Source organism: Mastacembelus armatus, chromosome 16 (genome assembly GCF_900324485.2).
Source record: "Mastacembelus armatus chromosome 16, fMasArm1.2, whole genome shotgun sequence".
Taxonomy (NCBI): Eukaryota; Metazoa; Chordata; class Actinopteri; order Synbranchiformes; family Mastacembelidae; genus Mastacembelus; species Mastacembelus armatus.
This window is the reverse complement of record NC_046648.1, coordinates 368,932-390,568: the sequence shown is the minus strand read 5'-3', so window position 1 is coordinate 390,568 and position 21,637 is coordinate 368,932. Positions and strand designations below refer to the sequence as shown.

Genomic DNA, 21,637 nt, shown 5'->3' with positions numbered 1-21,637 from the left:
GACTAACAATTCTCTTGATTGTCAGTTTTATTTTGTGAGACTGTTGATAAATTGTCTATTAGAAAAAGTGAAGAAGTCAGTTTCCTTGGGAAGACAAGAGAAGCTTAATTTGTATAACACAGTTCAATCACAGAGGGACAAAATGCTTCACATGCAAATAAAAGTACAAACAACATTAAACACAATATGCATGAAACAGCACAACACAGTTAAGACAACGTAAAGATAAAAAACTGTTCAAATGAAATGGACATATACAAGGGAAATAAACAGGAAAACTAGACTTGCAAGCAAGAATATCAGGGGCTTAAGCAGTCTGGGTACAATTAGGACCCACACCCCAAGACACCCAAGGCAAAGATACAACATGCAGAGTCCAGACATCAAGTGCAGGGATAAAGCCCAGTGCAACTTCAGCTGTTTCAACTTATCAATCAATAATCCCAAGGTCTCCTGAAACTCTGTGGTAACTTTGTGGTAGAGGTGTGAAAATTTCAAACTAAAACTTTAAACTTTAAATGTTAAAACTAAAAAAACAGTTGGAAACATATTCAGCCACCACAACAGTGCTGCAGTTCTACCATTGACCACAAGGAGTCGCACTGCGCTGGATTTGAACCTGGGATTCACTATGTGACCATTTGCACAGTTTGCGTCTCCATGACATGTTCCTGAGGCAGTTGTCCCAATGTTTAGGTGATAAGTGAAGCTACTGTTGAGCTCATTTGGTCAACATCCACACAGACCAGCACATGTCTGGGTGGATGTGGGACATTTGCTGCATGACATTTGAGCAGGTATTTGTCAAATATGGAGAAAACTGTCACTGAAGTTGTTATTGAGAGCCAGAGTGACATCATTTGGTCAGTTTGCATCAAAACTGACATATATTCAATGTACGCAGCTAATATGGTGAAATATTAATACTGTTATTAAAGTCAGTTATATAATTGACAGTCCAGAAAAGCTGTTTTTGCAAATGTTTGCACAGAAACACAAATACAGTGCAGTAATAAGTTTCCCTGAGTGCAAGAAAACAAAAGTGCAGCAAGCAAATGTTTGGCATTCCTGACTTTTCTTCCAAGGATTAAAAAAGTTTATTTTATCTTATGTTAAAAATGTCCACTAGAAAAAATATTGTAGATTCTACCAGTTAATCAACTGGTCATTTCAAACCTTTCTAATAGTTTTCCTGTGGTTTCTTGCAGCACAGTGTCAGACTAGAGCCCTGTCTAATGCTTCACTGGGGCTGATATTACATAACCAGTGAGCTGCCTGCACGAATCAATTATTCATCTTCATGTCATAGCACTGAGGATGCTTTGATTATGACAGGCAGACCAGACAACCCAGTGCAGTAAATGGCCAAAGGAAAATATCTCCACTGAGCCTGTGGCTTCATCGTGTGACTGCTGGGACAGGACGTCCTCAGACTCAAAGGCAGCGTGAATGCTTGAATTTAAAAACAGCCCTCAGCACAATCCTGTCCTCCATAAGTTAGTGCTGGTAACTGGTCATCGGTCCAGGCCAGATAAGGGGAGGACAGATGATGTGTTCCAGGCATGTTTCACCTCTTATAGCTCTCATCAAGGCAGGCGGTGACTGCATTGGTTGGTTCGGAGGTTAAGCAGTACGGTACATCTTTACTTATCTGTCAGGATAATCAGCCAGGAACATCTGTTCTCTCATGTGGTGATGGGAAGTCAGAGAAAAAATGAAATAATGTTGAGCTGTAAATGTTCAAAGGCTTGTTTTGAATGTGGCTGTGACTTTCTGTCTGTACTTGAAGAACAGACTATTCACCTCCGCAGTAAATCAGTTAAAACTGCTACGTTTTATAGTGACAGTGTCCTTCGCTCCTTTTGGACATGTTTCTATTTTCTCTGAAGTCTTGTCTGCAAAACAACATCTGGGGTCGAGTGATGGTACAGTGGTTAATTCCCCTGCCACTGGAGCTAAGATTAAAGCCCCTGCTGGTTCTGGTTTGCTTCAAATAATAAAAATATATGCACCCTGGTACACTATAAAGATGCAGATATATAAATGCTTTTCCAGTGCTATCATTTCATGGTATTTTGCAATCGCTTTATTTAAATTAACATGGTGTATATCATACAAATGATGTGCACATAAAAAATAAATACTCATGAGGCAAACAAAGCTATTCCTGGCACATTACCATTAGTGTTGAAGGCGTATATTAATATTTATACTCTCATCACACTATTACATTTGCATGGCTTTGCTTACCACAGTCTAGTTTCTAAAAATTGATCTAAGTCATTTCATCTTGATGATAACATTACTGTGATTATGTTTATGTGCACAATGTTTAATCCTGTCACTATAGCTCATTCCCACAGGTTATTGCAGGTTGTTTGGTTTCTATTCTCGACCTCTGTCTCATTAAAATGAGTCAGGATACAAACTAGGCGTATAAATATCTTAGAAGGTCTTTAACTTTACACACGTCTGTCCAGGGCGTTCGTCTTGTTGTCATTTAATATTCTGCGTCTGTTTGTCAGTGTGTACAGTTCAGTATGTCAGACTGAATCGGAGATAAAGCCAAAAACAACAGCAGAGAAGGGAAAACGAGGGAGGGAGGGGATCAAAGACCACGGCAGATCCAGACCCCGTATAAAAATGAGGTTGGAAGGCTCTCCCTCCTCTCCCCAGCTGGCTTTCCCCTGATCATCAGCCCTGAGGAGGATAAACTCAATCCATGTTAAATTATAGATTAAGGCCTGGCTCTGACTATGGCTTGGCAGCTGGCGGCTGTGTGCATGTCGAGAGTTTTTCTGCTGCTGCTCCTGTTGCTTTACCTCGCTGCCTTATTAAAATCAACATCAAACACTCTGGACAGATGAATAACAGGATTTTAAAGAGACTGTATGAATATGTAAAGATTCTCCCTTCAGTGTGCTCTCTACGAGGCTGTGGCTGTGTCTACGTCATGGATCAGCTAACCTTTAGCATCACTTTTCAGGTGGTGGGGTTTCTCTTTATTCACAAAGCTTTTCTTTGAGCTCCATGAGGAGATGATTCAAAAAGCCTTAGTTAACAACTTTCTGACTGTTGTCAGATTAAAAAGATAAACAGATTTTTACTCTGCACTTTGTTCTTCAACAGTTCAAAGAAGATTAAACAATCGCAGATGATCAGGAGTCATGAAAATATATCAGTATCTTATCGTAACTATCTATTCATCTGTTTTATTTTCGTTACTCACTCTCATATGTTTATATGAGTATAACTAGCATGATACAGGTTTGTCAGCACATTTTACTGTAAAATGCCATTTGGCCCATGATGTTACATAATAATTACAGTCAACATGGTGCAGAGTTTATCACTATTGGCTAAAGTAAAAACATTCTGGGTGCTGAGTCTGTGTAGAGAAACTGTGTACAAGGACAGTCCAAACACAAACAGGTTAGATTAACTGGATTAACACTAGATTAATACTAAACACTAACACTAACACTTAGTGACACTAAATTGGCCAAATGTAAATTCTGCTTCTCACCTAATGTCAGCTGGGACACTTGATAGGAATAAACAGATATATAGATAATATATGGATTGATCTAAACAACGTCCATGGAAATCATGCATGATTCTGATTCCATATAAATAAATACTGTAAACCACAAAAGGACACATACAATCAGTTTCCATGCCAGGACGTTTTATTCCCAAACCCAGCTGGACTCATACAGACTTTTCCTTGTAGTTTTTAGTGGACAGTACAAATATCAGAACAAAATGCCAATTCTTGCACAAATATAGTCCTGTGTGTGAAAATAATATCAGAACAAAATGCCAATTCTTGCACAAATATAGTCCTGTGTGTGAAAATAATGCAGGTATAATTTTGGTACAGTCTGAGATTGAAAATAGAAATATGTTTTCTGTTTTTAAACAATAGTGCATCCAACACATTTTTCTTTCAGTAGTTTCATGCAAGACAAATCTCATAGGGCAAAGGCATCAAGATAATGCAATGTCATCATCAAACATTATACATGCATTTTCAACATAATCAGCATGCTGCCACCACAGTGTCACTTAGAAAACACTGTGATGGCAAATCTCAATTAATAGAAGGAACAGACACACAGATGTGTATTTGTCTCACTCATTAAAAATAGTGTAATAAATCAAGTTAAATCTATAAATGTTCCACAAACAGCAAAAAACAAAAACTTCCCCTTTACAGTATTTACGATAAGATCATTTTACAACACAATACTCCCCGGTGTCATTATTTTTCAAGCAATTAGAAGGTAAAGAACAGACAGGAAGCAAACATGCAGTTCACAGTACAGTTAAACTACAAACACATAAATTAATACCAGCCAAAAATTTGCAACCGAGGTAAGAAGTGAAAACACATTCAGGAACAAGATCGTGCTCCAGCCTACATTCATAACAGCAATTTATGAGACAGAGTGAAATCACAGTGATTCCTTTTTGTTTGTGAAGGCAATCCAAGGGCAATGTTTGGAGGCCGCTCCCATCTCAACATTACATTTAGACATTTAGTGATTTTGGTTTTAACAGAAGTCTCTCACCAAAAATGAAAAGCTTTAAGATTAAGGTAGGTAGATAGATAGATAGATAGATAGATAGATAGATAGATAGATAGATCAATAGATAGATAGAAAGAAATGGGAAATTGGCCTTTAAATTGAGTTTCATAAATGGGAAATATTCCCATTCCTGAGTTTAACACTTGGGAGAAGCAATGTGCTCAGCAGATGAACGTGATGGGAAAAGTCCCATTTGAACCATCTAATTGATAAAACTATATTCAACATTTGCTTCGTCTACTCCTTCGCTGCAGCTGTTACGTCGCAGGAATCTCGGTTCACCCTGCACTTCAGACCCTGACCACATTTAGGCTTTGCCCCAAACTTGTCATTTCCTCCTGTCGTCACAGCCTGTGTGGATTCTGCTCGTGGATCACTGGACTCAGGACCCTGAGCGGCGTCGGTACCTTGAATGGACACTGAGACTCTGTGTGTCTGCTCATAAGACGAGCAGAGCTCCTGCCACTTCTTTCGATTGGCGTCTATCCCGTCGACCATTGGCTGCAACTTCCTGTTGAGCTTCAGCAGTGCCTGTGAGAGACACAGAAGAGTATAGCTGATGTTTAGATTTCCAGTTCCTAAATATGTACCTGTGGACTGGTCACAGAGGGTTACCTACCTGATACAGGGGTTTACAGATGCCATCTATCCACTCCAGCTGTAAGGCGGGTAGTTCATCTTTGCGATTACGGTCAAATATGGCCTACACAGGAGACGGACCTTGGGTCATCCATGACCAAAACCATTCATCATCATCGTTTGATGAAAAAATGTAGACCATACTTTGCCTGAGCTAGTACTCATTATCTGAAATGGACAAAAGTCCCTGTGAAAGCTTATTTACTTACCGCTGGGGTCAGCTTGAGCTCAGACCTCTCTCTGTCACCTTGCTCAAAGAATTCACTTGTCACCAGTTCTGCAACCTTAGAACATGAATGCAAACCATCATTATTGCATTGTTTTGCTAAAATATGATGCAACATTCAGACGTTAAAACACGCCTCAGAGGACGAATGTATTTTCCTTTGTTTAAAGACGATTCAGGTAATTTCATTTTGCTGTTTTAAAACATTAACAATTAAGATCTATTCTATTCTGCTCTATTTCTCTAATATTAAGGGTTCTGCTAATTCATCAATGAAGAACACAGACGGCAGCATGTGGCCATAGATATATATACACGAAGATGCTGCATGAGCTGCTCTTGTAGATCACGAGTTTGCATTTGGAAATGTTTTAGGTTAAGTGCATGAAGAACGTTAATGATCTTCATTGTGTATTTAATATGGCCTTTAATATGACAAATAAACCTGGGAAATAATACTGCACCATGATGAGGATGCAGTTCCCTGGCCTATACAGCGGAACAGTTTGTTCATAAATAATGTTTGTGGCCGTCCTTAGATGCATTTTTGACCAAAAGGAAAATGGATGGATAGGTGTTGTATACCTGTTTAACAGATGCATGGTTGGATAGATGGATGGATGGATATTTCAATCTCTTTATGCACCAATAGTTTAAGACCACTTGGAAACAGGTGCATATCCCAGCATGCATTGTGGGAAAGGCAGGGAAACAGGGGTTACAGGGAGAATATGCACATTTCTGGAGCCTAAAAAGGGTAGAACATGCAGACGGGTTCTTTTTTAAACATCTTTCATCAGCATCTTGACATCAAACATGACCACAGATATATAAACTCTAACCTGCTTAGATATCTGCCAAGGGCGAGTGACGGCACCCAGATCACATGCTGTCATCAGCATAGACCTGTTGACGGGATCAAAGCTCATTTCTAGCTGCCTGTTTTGCTTCTCATTTCTAAAGTCATTTTGACACAGAACAGTTTCATTTAGCACAAAAGTAGAAACCTGAGAACTTCTCTATGTCCTTCATCTGTCCAGCTGAATTCTCCAGACAGAACATACTCAAAGAACTTGGTTCTGCGCCTTCCAATGCAAAGAGACAGTCAAGGATATAGAAAATGTTAAAAGGTGAAAACATTCACTCCAAGGCCATTTTTTCAAACCACCTCACACAAGCACATTTATGTAACACAGACATCACAATTTTAATTTCTTTCTTAATCTTCTGTATTAATCTATTTCAGTTTTACTTCTGACTAATCATGAATAGCTTTGAATTCATCACCACTTACTCGAAGTGCAGAGTAAGGTCTGTGGAGAGAATAGCCTGCTTCAGTAGCTGCATCATGTTGCTATACTCTTTAGAGCAGAGGTTTGCAAAGATATTGTGACCCTGTGAAAAAATGCAATAGCAAACAGGCGTATACAGAAAAGCAGAAAAGAATGAGTAATAGTTGCTAACACATCTCCGTGAAGCCTTTGCATCGGTAAAGGCATTGGTCACTGTCAAATGAAGCTCCCATTAGCAAGGGTTAAGGTCTTCAACCCTAACCCTAACCCTAACCCTTCTGTTAGAAGAAATCAATAGAGAACACAGTTGCGTTGTACAAATAGAGCTACACCTGAGACAAAGCTGCCTCTGCACCATCCCAAAGCTCATTCTGGACACACATGCTCTAACACACATGCTCTAACACACATGCTCTAACACACATGCGTGTTCCAACAGCAGAGAGATCAGATAGATACACGACCCGTGGATGATCAGGTGTTTTTACTAGGATTTTGTGAGATTTGGGTTTGTGTTTTTAATGGCATCTTCTTGTTTATTAAGGGAGCCAATTCGCTGGTTATTTCAACTATGCATTCAAATTTGTACAGACAATTTTTATACACACGTCAAATTAAATACACAAGTAAACTAAGACCAGAAAAGACAAACTCAGACCGTAGATACTACAGTAAACATCAGAGTTACATGAAGGTTTCCCAGTAATCGTGTGAGAAACATTAATCTGACCTCACTTTGTAGAATCATGACTGCATGGTTGAAGTGATGATGTTCCAGAGTGGCTGATGTCCCGTACAGCAAAGCCAGAGCAGAACCTGTCCTGCAGGGAAAACCACAGCAAAGAAACTTACAGTTGCCTGCAGGACAACGGTTTATTAGACCCCAAGCTGTTCTCACTCACTTGGCTTGAAATGCATTGTTGGTGCCTCGATGGTCTAAGTCATGACACAGACATCCAACCATCAGCGCCAGGATCTCTGCGTCTGACAGAACATCCTGGAAACTGGCTGTCTGTTAAAATCCGAAACATGCAATTAATATTAACATGACCTCTGACCTCTAAATTTTGCTGTCATAAGCTGCAGCTCAAACCAAAGTGGAAAGAATTGCTATGGTTTTGTTTTCAGCTAAGAAGTCATGTCTGTCAGGTTTATAATTCATGAATGTGTGCAGGTTTAGGCAGCACGTGGGTAACAAAGGATTTAACGGGTTTAGGCTGAAGTGCTGTTCACACTTTAGTGTATTATGTTTTTGAGTTCACATTCAGAGCATGAAGAAATCGAGAGATCCGCACACCCAGATCAACAAAAGCCTCTTTTATTCCTTGCAGTATTTCTGGCACGTAGCAGCACAAACATGTCAGACTTTGCCTTCTTCGCTCTGCCACTGTCTCTTTTTTCACTTTCCACCTCCTGTGCTCACCAGTCAGCTCAGCGTGAAGAGGATTGATATATTGGATGGTATATTTCTGATCATTCATGTATTGATGTTTGTAAGCTCTCACCTCACCTGAATACCATGGGAAGTTCATCATTCTCCCCAAAACGCTTTTCTTTGGATTTTGTCTTAATGATGTTTTTTCCTCTGATCTTTCTTTCTAATGATGTTTAGTTCAGTGGCAGATTGATAAATCCACTGGGACCTAATTTTCTCATGGCAGACTTTAAAAATAACCTCAACAACTTCTTATCCTCAGTGAGGGTCAAAGTTTGGATCATGTCTTTGGGTTGACTTTTGCTGTTATTGTATTAGACATTTTGACAGCAGATTGAATGCAAATCTGTGAGGGAAGGCTGTTATCACTAGAGAAACATCTCATCTTAACAAGTTAGGTCATTTTTATTTTAAACCTGTGTATTTTGGGGAAACATAACAATTTTACACTTTAACCCATTAACATCCAGGTTCCTCGTTCTCTCAACTTACTTTTAAAGTCTTTATTATTCCACGTTGTCTGAGTATCATTCATGTACATTCAGTATAAATATCGACTTGTTCCAGTTCCAATGAATTATTCCAAACCTGGATTCAAAACTAGGAAACATATTCTAGTTGTCCGGTTATAATCATTTGAAACATCTGGTGCACATTCACTAAAATATAAAAATATAAAATAAAATCCTATGAGTTGAAAGAGTGTTCAGTCCATAAGCAGTACTGGAAACTTACTGTGATCATGACGAACATGCACTGCGACACATTGAAGGCATGCCTCCAGTTGTGATACGCCACAGTTCGGTAGTTCTTCCTCACAGTGAGAAGCCAACGGCACAGAACCTAAGAAAAGGCCCATATACAGATGATGCATACGTACATATACAAAAACATTTTACAGAATATAGTCCAGTTCTCACCTCATAGTCAATTTTAAACTTTTGCACAACACCAAGTTCCAAAAACATCCGCAGTGACGCAGTGATCATGGCATCGCTGTCCAAAGAGAAGTCGTTGAAGTGAAACTCATCAATGCCCAATTCACTGCTCAGGGGGATCTTGGCTGCCTTAGGGGGAGAGGTCAGAGCTGTCAATCCCATAGTGCCAGCAAGGAAGAAAGCAAAGCGACAAAGCACTTCTGTTGTTGTTCTCTCAGTATTTCTTGATGAGGCTTACCTTCAGTCTGTCAACCTCTACCTTGGAGCAGGTAGCATGGTAAGACAACATCTGAAAAAGTAGAAGTTGTGCAAAATGGTCAAAGGAGAGCTGCTAATGTAATGCTAAAACTTACTGCTGAATTTCAACGCGCTCTGTCTTTTCTACTTACCTTGATGCATAATCAGGATAAAAGAAAAGACATTTATGCTTTTAAAACCAAAATTTTGCTACAGAAAGAAAAATCCAAACAGAAAAACGTATGTGACAGAAATACAAGAGTGTGTGTTGCCTTTGATGAGAGGTGAGCAGACTAGCACATGTATTTATCATGAATTATTGAAAGCAGCTGAAATATTAATGGCAGAGAAACAGAACCATGTCTGCGGAGAATAATGTGGCTGCTCAGGTTAGATACCGGGCAGTGGAGCAGAACACAGCCGGACACACTGAGGAGCCTCTGGTAGAATTAGCATTAATCGGTGACACCTCTTCTAAGCTTTTCCCATACACTCAGGTTGGAACCATGGATTTCATGGGTGGAACCAAATCCGTTTTGTATTTTTGGTTTAGCAGAATAACAAACTAGTATTTTTATACCTCAGGCTATGAAAATTCATCTGTATATTCATTAATCAGGGATGCTGATCATTAGTCCATTTCAAAGCATAGCATGTACAGAGTCCACTGGTAGTCTCAACGTTAAATAAAAGATTTTTTTATATGTATGTATACTGAGCTTTACTTTTTTGCAGAAATATTTCTACAATGATTTGATTTATAATATAATTTAAATACTGGCATACCATGGTTTACATGCTCATCAAGGGTTTTAAGGTGTATTCTGGTAATATCCTTCCTCATAAATAAGATTTTATTATTTTATTTGGATACTAATGGGAAAGGAGAAGAAAATGCAAGAATGATGAGAATGAAAAAGTGATACCTACAAAAAGCAAAAACAAATATATAACAATCTTAATTTCTCTATGTGATGGATGAAAAACACAGATTAGTTTGACCAACGTGTTGTTGTGCTTACATCCAGAGCTACAGACTGTTTGGCCCACGCCTTCTTAACTTGATTGTACATCATGGTGTTGTTGATTCCAAGGCCACAGAATATAACAAATGCCTGCACACATAGGAAACACCAAAAAAACAGTAAAGGAACCTGAACATTTCTCCTCATGTGTATTTAGTGCAACAGTGTGGACCAACAAAGAGGTTTAGTGCTGCAGCTCAAATTTAACTTTTGAGTAATTAACCTCAAACAGTCGCTGGTCTGCATCATTAAAGGTCTTCCTGTCCAGTCGGTTCAGGATTTCTGCGACCCCTTTGGAGAAACACACATCATTGACTGTAACATAGAAATTGATTGCCAGTCAGAGCAAACTGATTATTTTTGGTCAGCCTACCAATTATCTGGTGAGTTCGATTCCAGATTGGGACACACAAGACTGACCTAATGTGGAACCCTGAGGCCTGATCCGCCTGTAAAAGCAGGAGATGGTGACTGTAGAATAAACCTGGGAATGGTTCATGTTTGAGTGAGAATATATTATTTTTTGACTGGATTCTACATAAAAGTGTCAGTGACATACAAACATGCTGTGTGTGCTTTAAAGCAGATTACAGCAACATCATCGAGACGTTTTTAAATCTGTGATGCACAAGCCAGAGTCCACACCTCAGCATCAAAACGTGGGTCCTGACACACATCACTGATGTTAACAGGCAGCCCTGTGGAAGCCACCAGCTCAGCAATGCTGTTGTTGATCAGCCAATCAGAACACGATAGCTTCTCCATGCTGATTGGTCAATAACACAAACAGGAAACAACAGTCAGGCCCAGGCACTAACACTCCCAACATGCACCACAGCATCATGACTTTCTGTTTATTATGTGTAATATCTGCTGCTCCAGCTGAGGTAAATAATCTGTGTCTAACAATCTGCTTCATGTCTTCTTCACATCCAACAAGGTCTCTGGAAGGATTTACCTGATGTCACGGTCCATGTTGCACAGGGGAGACATCAGTTCAAACGTCTTGGAGAACTTTACAACCTGTGGAAAGGATCGGTACCATCACAACCCACAGCAACTACATTTAACAAGAACGATCCAAGAGTTTCACACAAGAAATTTTCTAGAGCCGGAGATCTCACGGGCGAGTCGATGTCCTCTAGGAGAAGCACAGAGCAGCGTTCGCACTGCAGGAGGGTCAGAGCTCGCTGCATGATCTTCCTGACAATTTTCTCCAGGTCAGTCTGCTCCTCAAACAGGTCGTTGACCACCTCCAGCAGAGCCTGGGCCAATAGGTAAGGACACGAATCACTTCAGAAAAACTGACTGCAGCAGCTTATTTAATGTTTATTAATGTTTATTAATGTGGCTAAAGTGAGATTACATTGCTTTTAGTAATAAAAGGAAATGCTGATGTTACTGACAATCCTCCACTGGCTTATAAAACAACCGTCTTTTTGTAAAAAGTCATGGCTTCTCACCCGACTCCTTTCATACTCTTTTCGAGACTCTGAAAACAGCTTAGCATTGGAAATCGATATTCCACAGAATGGAAGATACATCTGCAGCACCTGAGTGAAAGTACAACAAAGTGGTGAACAGTATGCATGATCCACAAATGTCATCTGTTTATATGCTAAACAAAAGGGTATAAAATGGGAAAAGATGAGGACCGTGTGACAGCGGGTGTAGAAAGTCATGATGCCGTTAACTGCTTCTCTGCACAAACTTCTCTCAGATAGATTCTCTGTTAATGAAGTATTGATTTAGAGAAAGAAGGCATCTAGTAAGGCATCAAGGGCCCTAATGTTCCTAGATAAACTGACAGATGGGCAGTTTCAGCCATAGTCTCTGGAGTTTCTTTGCTGTAGCTATAGTTTGAGTTTTGTTTTAAAATGTTTAGACTCTTTCAAGAACAAGTCAGAGAAAAAACTATTTAGAATAAATGACTTTGCACAACTTTATTCTGCCCCCTTGTGGACAAACTGTTGCTCTCCAGTGCAGCTGGACTCCTGTGGAGTCAAGTAAACATATATTTACTGCACACACTCAGACCAGAGGGAAAGTGTGTCCAAGTTTTTGACTGGCACTGTATTATTTTCTCATCAACAAACTGGCAGCATGAAATTGTATTCATAGGCTACAGAACAGTAAATGAGGCTATAATACAGACCCATTTCAAGTGGATTGCTCAGGGAACGATTCAAAGCGTATCCACTCAAAATGTGTGTGTGTGTGTGTGTGTGTGTGTGTGTGTGTGTTACACCCAGACATAATGCTGCAGTTACTAACACTGTGTGCTTGTGTAAGAGGTTAACCTCTATTTTCATTTTTCTAGTATTTTGCTTCCAAGGGAATGCTGGTTCCCTCTCCACAGCCATTAAAAAGATTAAAAAGTATAAACAGTGTTTTTAGCTGCACGGTTCGAGCACTGCTCTGCAATAAGTGTTAGTGTATGTGGAGTGTGTGGTGGTGGCTGTTAACTCAGCACTAAAATGCCTGTAATGGTCAAACCAACAGTAAAAACTGATAAAAGCCAGTGCACATGAATGTGACTGGCCTTTGATCAGACACGTTAGAAGCTCACCTTCTCGTCGTCCTCAGTAAAGGGGGTGCCCATGGGATTTTTGTTGATTGCTTGTACAACACCTATGACTTCTCCATCACTGTTACAGATGGCCATACAGAGGATGGACTGTGTCTTGTAGCCTGTTAACTTGTCTATCTCATCACTGAAGCGGTGGTCCTGGAACAGTGGTCAATCAAAACAATTCATCATCCTGTATCACAGTGTGATCAGTACATGGCGGCACGTTTGACCTTGTCCCCTGTTTGACCACATTCCCACAACATTGGGGTCTGAGGCGTTTGTGTCGTGTACATTAAGCAGCTTTAGGTGCTTGGTTATATCCACCACTCTGCAGGGGGCTGTTGTTCTGGATATAAGTGGAATAGCCCTTCCTGACACATATCTGCACTAATGCAGTAATAGCAGCCCAAGGCCATGATATAATGATGTGTTGTAACCGCTAGTACATAAGAAGAGAACTAGCTTGTAGGAAGAACTATAGTATAGTTATCTTAGTATAGTTATAGTAAAGGCAGACTTTTCTTTGAGTACTATTGGGATTGTGTTTTTATTCAGAGGAAACATTTCCTAGGAGGTTTTCTACGCACCTACTTGTTTAATGACTCTCATGCGTAAAGGTTTTAGTTGGAGGGATGGCACAATGCTGCCAAACACTGCCCAGCTTAACACTGTCCTCTGGACTCCATGTGGCCCAAGAGCCAGCTCCAAGGAGTTTATGTTCTGGTTTGCTCACCGATAATCAGTGGCTTTATTTATTTGAAATCCCCATGAATGAGCTTTTGTGTGCGTATAAAATGTGTAAATTACCGCAGATTACGCTCACATTTACCTCATATGCGTTGGCGATGTTTACAGTTTCTCCATGCTCTGCCACATAGCCAATGATACCCTTTCCCCACGGCACCTGCACCTCATTGGAGTTTAGGGTGCTGGAGGATGGTCTTACTGTCGTGCCTGAGTGCACATCAAAGAATTTGGACACCAGGGTCCTCTTGTGCGCGGGTCCCTCCACAAGGAAAAGAGAACACCTGTCGGCATCAACCAGGATGCACACATTGATCAGGATCTTATAACTGAGGTTTGTCAGGTCCAAATCACTGGAGATATCTTTCACTAATTCCAAGAAAAACTCCCTCTCGTTGGTTTCCTTGAGTCTGTACTTGTAGTCGATGGCACTGGACGCGTACTGGGGCACGTTGACCCTGGACTCCAGCAAGGCGCTGAGGATGTGCGCAGTTGTTGGAGGCAAGGAGCTGGCTTTACGCAGGAGCGCACGGCGCCTCATGCTGGACTGGGATTCGTGTTCGCTCAAACTCACATGCTCGTCGTAGGTCCAGTGTGCAGTGGTGGCTTTGGACCGGGCGAAGTTTCTTCGCAGCTCCATGTGGGACGATCTTCGCCGGAGCCCGTCAGGGTTGTTCGGCCAGAGCGGGTCCCTGGCAGCGCCGCGCTTCTCCTCGGCTGTGGACACTTTGCCAGGCGGATGCTCCTTCAACCACCTGCTAACCTGATCGCATTTCGCCTTCCGAATGATGTACTCTTCGAAAAGGTCTGGATGGCAGTCCAAAAACGCCTCTATGTCCGAGAAGTCAAATGTTGTCATGTTAAGAGCTGCGGTGAGACACTCAGGACCAACAGAGTCTATCAGAGTCTGTCAGAGTCTGTCAGAGTTGGACGAGGGGATGATGGGAGTGAGGCGGCTGCAGCTGAGCTTCTGAGCGCAGTGATGTCCTGCTCCAAACATTTATTCATGCAGCCCCCATTAAAGCCCGTCCACCGTTTGTTCCTGCAACTGAGAGCAGAGGGGCTCAGGTAGCTCCAGTTTATTTGAGAGGAGCTGAAGCTGTCGGTCAAGACTGAGCTGCGTCTCTGGGGATTTTCTGGAAACTATGGAGAGGTGTAGAAAAACAAGGCGCCTATATATTCTCCCCAGAAATTGGAAAAAAGAGAAAGTGCAGGGCAGGCTTTTCACTCGCTCTCTTTATTGTAAGCCACCAGAGACACTGTGCAGTGCTCCAATCAAAACCAGTGTGAATTTATTTATTATAAATTACATTAAAAACACACTGACGCTGTTTGTACTACGAGGAACAATGAGCCTGAAATTTTAAATAAACAATAAAACAAAATTTGACACTAGGACCTCAGACCTACAGATAGGCTAACACAACTTACATAGATTAAGGTAGGTAGATAGATAGATAGATAGATAGATAGATAGATAGATAGATAGATAGATAGATAGATAGATAGATAGATAGATGTTAAGGTATCTCTGGCTGTCCTGCCACCTCAATACCTGTGAATAACTCAAGGTCACTTGCCTCCAGACAGCAGAATATGACTGAATAGATGGAGAGAGAATGTGAAAACATCCAGGGAATCTGTTATTTCCTCAGTATTTGTGCTAAGTTACATGCATGTTTCCTACAGTCAGACTGAAGCTACAGGGATGTTTGTTGCTCTACAGTATTTCCCAGCGTGGAGACAAACACACGTGTGTGGACCTGGAGTTAAGTGGCCTTGTGATTATACAGTTATTTACTGTCTCTTTTGTGCTCTCACCCTCAGCGCACACTCAGACACATACAAACGCCCACACACTCCGAGGTTGTGAAATATGTTTTTGTTTTTTGTTTTTGAAGCATGAAATTAATTAAATTTTCTCCAGGGCGGTGTGCTTTGAGGTGCAGGTTCACTGGTTCATCTTTTATTCTTTCATGCTCAGCTCATATGAAAGACACAGCATAAAAGTCTCAATAAATTCCATCAGCAAAGGAAGAATGGCTTATTAGCTGGGAATGCAGGCAACTGGCCAAGGGTCTCAGGTCTCAGGTCTCAGGTCTCAGGTCTCAGGTCTCAGGTCTCAGGTAGGATGGTAGTGCATTGATGGGGATGACTCTGAGTGCGACACCTCAACCCTCACGGTTTTTCAGTGGTATTAGGCATCCACACTTCACCTTAATGCCACATGTGCTTTACAGAGACGTCAATAAACCCTGATGTTTCTGAGGTCACTGACGAAGTAGCATTAGGAACTAGAGATTAGGCTGATTTGCTGTTGGTGTGTGAAACTCCACAGCAGTTAAGTATCAACCTGCATTTTAATATTAGGGAAATCACTGCAGGTTGTGGTATAATCATAATGCAGCAGAAGGAAGTGTAATCCAGAGAGCTGCCGTTCTGCTGTGTAATTGGTTACTGGACTTAGCTTAAGCTGCTTGATGTGACTTTGTTGTTTTGCTTAGAGTTTGGACAAGGGCTCCAGGGAATCCCAATTAAAAAGGAGAAAGCAGAATATTGGTCTTGTGGGGGCCACTGAACAACCCAAGGTCTGCAGCCTATGCCATGTCCAAGTAAAGGAAGCTGCAGTGATTTTTAGTCTTGCTTGTGTGCTGATTAAAAACTGTAGTAGTCTTCAGGTTTTTGATGATTAAAGGAGTGAGAGGAAAATCATGTGCTGTCCAGGTCACAGCTTTTTAATAGGATCCTATGTAAAAGTGCTAATTTCTAATTTACAGTTGGTTGTTTCAGATGAGAGATTGAGGTTTTTCTTTTTCTCTTACACTCCTCACTGATTTTAAATGAGTGGGACTGGAAATATGTGATATCACATAGAGTATACTTTATGTGCACCAGTTGGGCTTTAGCAACATCTGGATCAGAATCTAATAATGGTGCTTTTTTTGTCACTGTCCATAAACTCTGAGCAAATCACACCCATATGGGTGAGCTGAGTTTCTTGGAATAAAAACTATAAATGATGATCTTTTTTTTTTAACGTTGTTCATTTAGTCCTGAATGTTTAAGGACAATTTGTCATCAATATACAGTTTTAGGATCTCCCCTGACCAGCAGCCCTTTTGTCTCCAAAATTGGGAATTGTTTTGCTGTATGATTGATTTTAATCATTTTAGCTGTAAAGGGTTTGTGCTTTTCTTCAGTCAAGACAAGCACCATGGACAGCACATATCTATTCATTATTCAAATTCATCCTGAATTTTTCTTCGGGGATGAATAAAGTTTATCTCAACTCATCATCTCATCATTAAATCTGAGAAGGAAATGTTCTACAAAATGAGTACACAGTGTCTAAGTCAGCATAAAACAGGACGAGACTCAGATGAAAACCATCACCCTTTCTGCCATTGTCTTGGGCACATAACCTGGATGCAGACGTGTTCCTATGCTGCACAGGAACGGAGACACTAAACACTGAAACTTTACTCCTGTAACCAAACACCACCCGCACGCAGCCTGTATCCGGTGTCAGCACCTGTGGGCTCCTTCCAGCTGAGTTCACCAAACCGTGAACAAACCGTAATATTATCAGAGCCACAGCTGATGACTGCACGATGGCCATGGTGAGCAGTGATTGCATGGACATGAAAATACTGAAATAACAGGAAATAATTAGCACGTCTGGACACTGAGCAGTTGAGCCTTTAGGAAAAATGTCTCGTTTGCTAAAATGACTGTGAGATGTTGTTGCAGTGTACAGGTTGGGTTTTAACCACACCTCTGCTCACATGTCCTGGTGGCCGGATTGGGTGTCACTCATTCTGGTCCTATTGTGTCTGACCACAAGCGAAGGAGACAGAGTCCGACTCTGCCAATGAAACCTTCAGTGTTACAGCTCTTCTCTACATGGACCAACATGACTGCTGCTGCTGCTCGTGTCTGCAGGACGACACCCAAAAAAAATCCCTGGATTAGTTTTTTGTCAGTCACAAAAGGTGGAAGAGGAAATCCATCCCACTGATTTCCCTATAGCACTGACCAAGTAAGTGAATATGACACATGTATTGTTTTTCTGTTTGTTTCTTCAGTAATTGTGTACTCAGCCATTCGTTTAGCATCAATGTGCAGTAACATAGAAGACTACGATGTTGTGCTGAGTAAAACAGAGAGAAACACAACATGCCTGCTGACTTGCTCTATGTGACTTAAGCTAAAACACTTTACACTTTACACTTTACACTGACCATGTTTCCTATAATCCATGTTCACTGAGACAGTGTTGGCTCTGTCATCATTTTCATCACCAGACCAGAACACCCATGATAAATTGATGTGAGTTAATTATCATGGTAAAACAATGAGACCAAACAAGTACAGCAGTGTTAGCGGGTGTTAGCGTAGCAAGCAGTATTTTACCTGAGATGTGATTGAATTCGTTGTATTATTGCTTTAATTCTGTCCCCAGAGTTTAATCCTTGATTCACCTTCAGTCAAAGCTCCAGCAACCAGATGGAGCCCACGTCCTCACTAAATCACAGCATCCCATCTGATTTAAATGATCATTATCATTGTAATTATGGAGGAGCCATCATGCCTGAGTGAGTGAGATAGTTGCATAATTAAAAATGCAGCACTTCACATGTACTGCAGGTTCGTGACAGATAATTTACCTTTGCAGGCGGATCACCAGTCAGCGAGCACAAAACAGTACAAGCAGAAGGAAAAGTAATGTTCGTCTTAATGACCAACTGTGAGCAGCCCCTGAGTTATCATGAGTCATTTTACACCATAAATATATTCAGTGAAATACCAGGTTCTTTCATCAGCAGGGAAACATGATAATAATAAGTATTTTGTTTGTTTTCCTAGCATACCCAAACCAACTGATATAAATATAGCGTGAGTATACGACACTGATTTATTTTCATGTGTGTGTTTCACACTGTACGTACGCCCCATCTTCATTTAACATCCTTGTATCTAAAACAGGGAGAGACTCATAAAGATTGCGATTCCAAAGGAGCATCCTCAGTCATCCCACATCTGTCGGTTTGCAATGTTCCCATCATTCCACTCTCCAGATGACCCGTGTTCAGGAGTCAGAGCTGCCTCACAGTCTTTCCTCAACCCGTCTATCCCAAATAGTCCAGCAGATGTCACTCTGCTGAGTAAAACTATCGGTACGAGAGCAGTGCACTGTTGTAAAATGGGATCGTAGAATAAATATTTCCCAAAGGTCTTCACGATGTCTTTATTTCCACGTATAGGTGGGCCATACAGACATGAAATGATAGAGACACCCATGAAAACCAGGAAGAAGGCTGCTTTGTGGTCAGGAGAACATGGCTTCTTGGATGTGAGTAATAAAACATATGGTGTCACGTTATGATTAAAGTTAACCATTACATATGAAATGTCTTACAACAACTTCCTCCAGCATTCAAAGCCACTGAAGGGAGGGAGCCAGGTTTTCTACCCCACTCCTCCAAAGACAGTGCTGCCCAACCCTCAGCTTCGTGACTGGGACTTGTCTTTATCTGAGCGGACAAGCAACATGCTGAGAAACCAGGAGAGAACACACTGGCTCACCTCCTATCAAATGGACTACACAGGTAATGAAGTCTAGACTCTGAATATAGTGTCGTGGTAATGGAAGCAGAACATACTGTAAATAGAAATGAATACATTAGAAAAGATGATGGTATAAAGTCATAAATAATATTTTAGTGGATGAGATTTTTGTGTCTTTTATGTCAGAAATTATTAACCTGGTATTAATATTTCACATTTTTAAGGATCTGGTCCAGCAAGTCCTCTGAAGACAGACGACTTCAAGGAAAGAATGAGTGACCTTGCTGACATGAATTCACACATTGCCCCACTGGTAAAATAGCTGCAAATAATAACATGTCCAATGTGCAACACTAATTATAATGAGCTCTTTTCCCTGCAGAGAGAAAGGTCTTATCCAGTGTTTGTTCCCTCTACACCGAAACAAGGATGTAGAAGAAGACAACAAAGCCACGTGGGGAGGAGCACCTGCAGCCCCACTGCTCCTCAGCTCCTAAATCCATGTCCAGCTCCCAGCCTAAGCACTGCTTTAACTGTTCTACACCAACATAGGCCACAGGAGATCACAGCAAAACATAATGAGGCACCAGACTTAAATCCAAAGGGCCACAGTCAATCAGAGAATAGCACTGGTTCCACAGAGACATGGGCTGCAGACCTGTCCCAGGAGCTCCTTTACAAACAACAACCTGAGCACAGGAGCTCTCTGTATGAGGGCAAGGACAGAGAAGACAGCAAAGTCCAGTTTGATGACAGTCTCTGGCAAGTATCCTTGTCACAGAGCGGCCAAGAGGCTAATTCGAACCAGGCTGCCGAAACAGGCAAATACCCACTTTCTCAGGGAGAGGTAGATGCCGACAGAAAGAAAAGCATGATCGAGCACAGCAGAGCCCAGTATTTTAAAGCTGGAAGAAATTCATCCAGCGACAGTCAGTTGGCTGCAGCCACCGATCGGGCCGGTGCTGACTCACATGCCGAGTCAAAGGCCACCGGCGAGCACAGCACGACACACAGTATCACTAAGCCATGCATCCTGCCAAGGCCTCCTGTCCAAACTGCCCCTCACCCAGTGGACAGAGTGGGTTCACTGGGTAGACAAGGTGTAGGTCTAAGCCTCCTGGACCTTCAGCACTCGTTCAGTAAGTCAGAGGCCCATCGCAACTTTATTCGCTCCATCACCCCTGCTGCTGTGAACCTGAGGGACAACGTCATCACAGGGAAAAAGCACAACTTCTATGGGGTCAACTGCTGCTACCTCCATGGATGACGTCTTCAACATCTGTCGAAGCAAATAGCAGCTGTTCATTTAAAACTGTGACTTTATGATGTTTTCATTTATGTGACTTGAATCCTCATCTTTGAAATTTTATCACTTTAAGTTTTCAGTGTTTCAGGTTTTTGTTTTAGGCTTCACAAAGTTGGAGAAGTCCAGTGGGCTATCCATCAAATTCTGATATAACCTATGGAGAAACTATACATTTGTTGTATTAATATTTTGAAAACATGAATTATGACACACTTTGAATTTTAACAAAAACACTTTAACTTGCTCTTTCCTTTAGATTTAATTTGCATTATTCATCAGAGCCAATATTATTCAAGTCTTATTCAAGGCCCCACAAACTGTAGGTACCAGAAAGGTAAAAGTTGACACAGACACAATATTCAGCAAGAGTAAATTCATAATGCTGCACACATGAATACTGTGGTCTGCAATGCAGCCTTCATCATTTTACAGAAAAGTTTGTGTGAAATTTCCTTCCCCCTCAACTTGTAACTCAGAGTTCATCACGGCACATTGTGCTGTGTGTGTTATGGAATCCACCCCTGTGCTGTCGAGGCTGCACTAACCTTGTCAGTGTCAAAGGAAAAATTCTTTTGCACAAATTGTGTGGTCGACTCTTTTCTTGTGCCATGAAGTTCTCGAGCAGCAAGTCTGCAGCCCTGAGTGACATAACAGCCTCATTCAGACTCTGAAAGAAGAACAGACAAAGGGCCATTTACTGCTGGATTGTAGAAAAACTCAAGTTGTGGTGTTTCTAACCAGGAAATGTTTTCCTTTGCTTTCTGCTGGTGAGCAAACCAACCAGTATTTATGGGAAGAAACAGACCACATTCAATATTTTCAAACCTGCTGGGTCGCTCGTTAGACTGATGTTGATTTCTACATTTATGTTTATACTCCTGTTTATTTCCTCTGCATTTCTTCTATTATTCCACCAGTTGGAGTCAAACGAGGTGATTTAGGCCTTTGTCCAGCAGGGGGCAGTGTATTGTCACTTTAGGCCATCCAAACCATTTCCTGTCAAACTTTTTACCGTCACAAATTGCAATAAAATAGAAAGTAAAAATGTTTAAAGGAGAATTTA

General features: G+C 41.2%; 2 protein-coding genes across 5 annotated transcripts; one reads left to right on the top strand and one right to left on the bottom strand.

The window, feature by feature from the left end:
• Window positions 1–4,163: 4,163 nt before the first annotated feature.
• Window positions 4,164–14,595, bottom strand: pde11al (phosphodiesterase 11a, like). Its single transcript, XM_026294097.2, has 20 exons — window positions 13,786–14,595; window positions 12,954–13,112; window positions 11,848–11,937; window positions 11,509–11,649; window positions 11,343–11,407; window positions 11,030–11,150; window positions 10,758–10,833; window positions 10,608–10,675; window positions 10,382–10,474; window positions 9,361–9,411; window positions 9,105–9,251; window positions 8,920–9,027; window positions 7,652–7,761; window positions 7,480–7,570; window positions 6,752–6,852; window positions 6,465–6,542; window positions 6,300–6,363; window positions 5,441–5,515; window positions 5,212–5,295; window positions 4,164–5,123 (listed from the first exon to the last, which is right to left on the bottom strand). Exons 1-20 carry the CDS (start codon window positions 14,557–14,559, stop codon window positions 4,830–4,832), a joined length of 2,790 nt encoding a protein of 929 aa, XP_026149882.1. The 5' UTR covers window positions 14,560–14,595; the 3' UTR covers window positions 4,164–4,829.
• On the top strand, window positions 11,524–21,627 carry spmip4 (sperm microtubule inner protein 4). Of its 4 annotated transcripts, none has more exons than XM_026294089.1 (9): window positions 11,524–11,661; window positions 18,163–18,295; window positions 18,376–18,447; window positions 18,567–18,596; window positions 18,687–18,877; window positions 18,965–19,053; window positions 19,135–19,309; window positions 19,493–19,581; window positions 19,651–21,627. In XM_026294089.1, exons 2-9 carry the CDS (start codon window positions 18,207–18,209, stop codon window positions 20,533–20,535), a joined length of 1,620 nt encoding a protein of 539 aa, XP_026149874.1. In that variant the 5' UTR covers window positions 11,524–11,661; window positions 18,163–18,206; the 3' UTR covers window positions 20,536–21,627. The 4 variants fall into 4 exon arrangements, with proteins under 4 accessions (XP_026149874.1, XP_026149876.1, XP_033181511.1 ...); XM_026294091.2 differs by lacking the exon at window positions 11,524–11,661 and adding an exon at window positions 14,780–17,739 and having other exon boundaries at window positions 18,188–18,295; XM_033325620.1 differs by lacking the exon at window positions 11,524–11,661 and adding an exon at window positions 14,780–17,739 and having other exon boundaries at window positions 19,493–19,533.
• The last annotated feature ends 10 nt before the right edge of the window (window positions 21,628–21,637 follow it).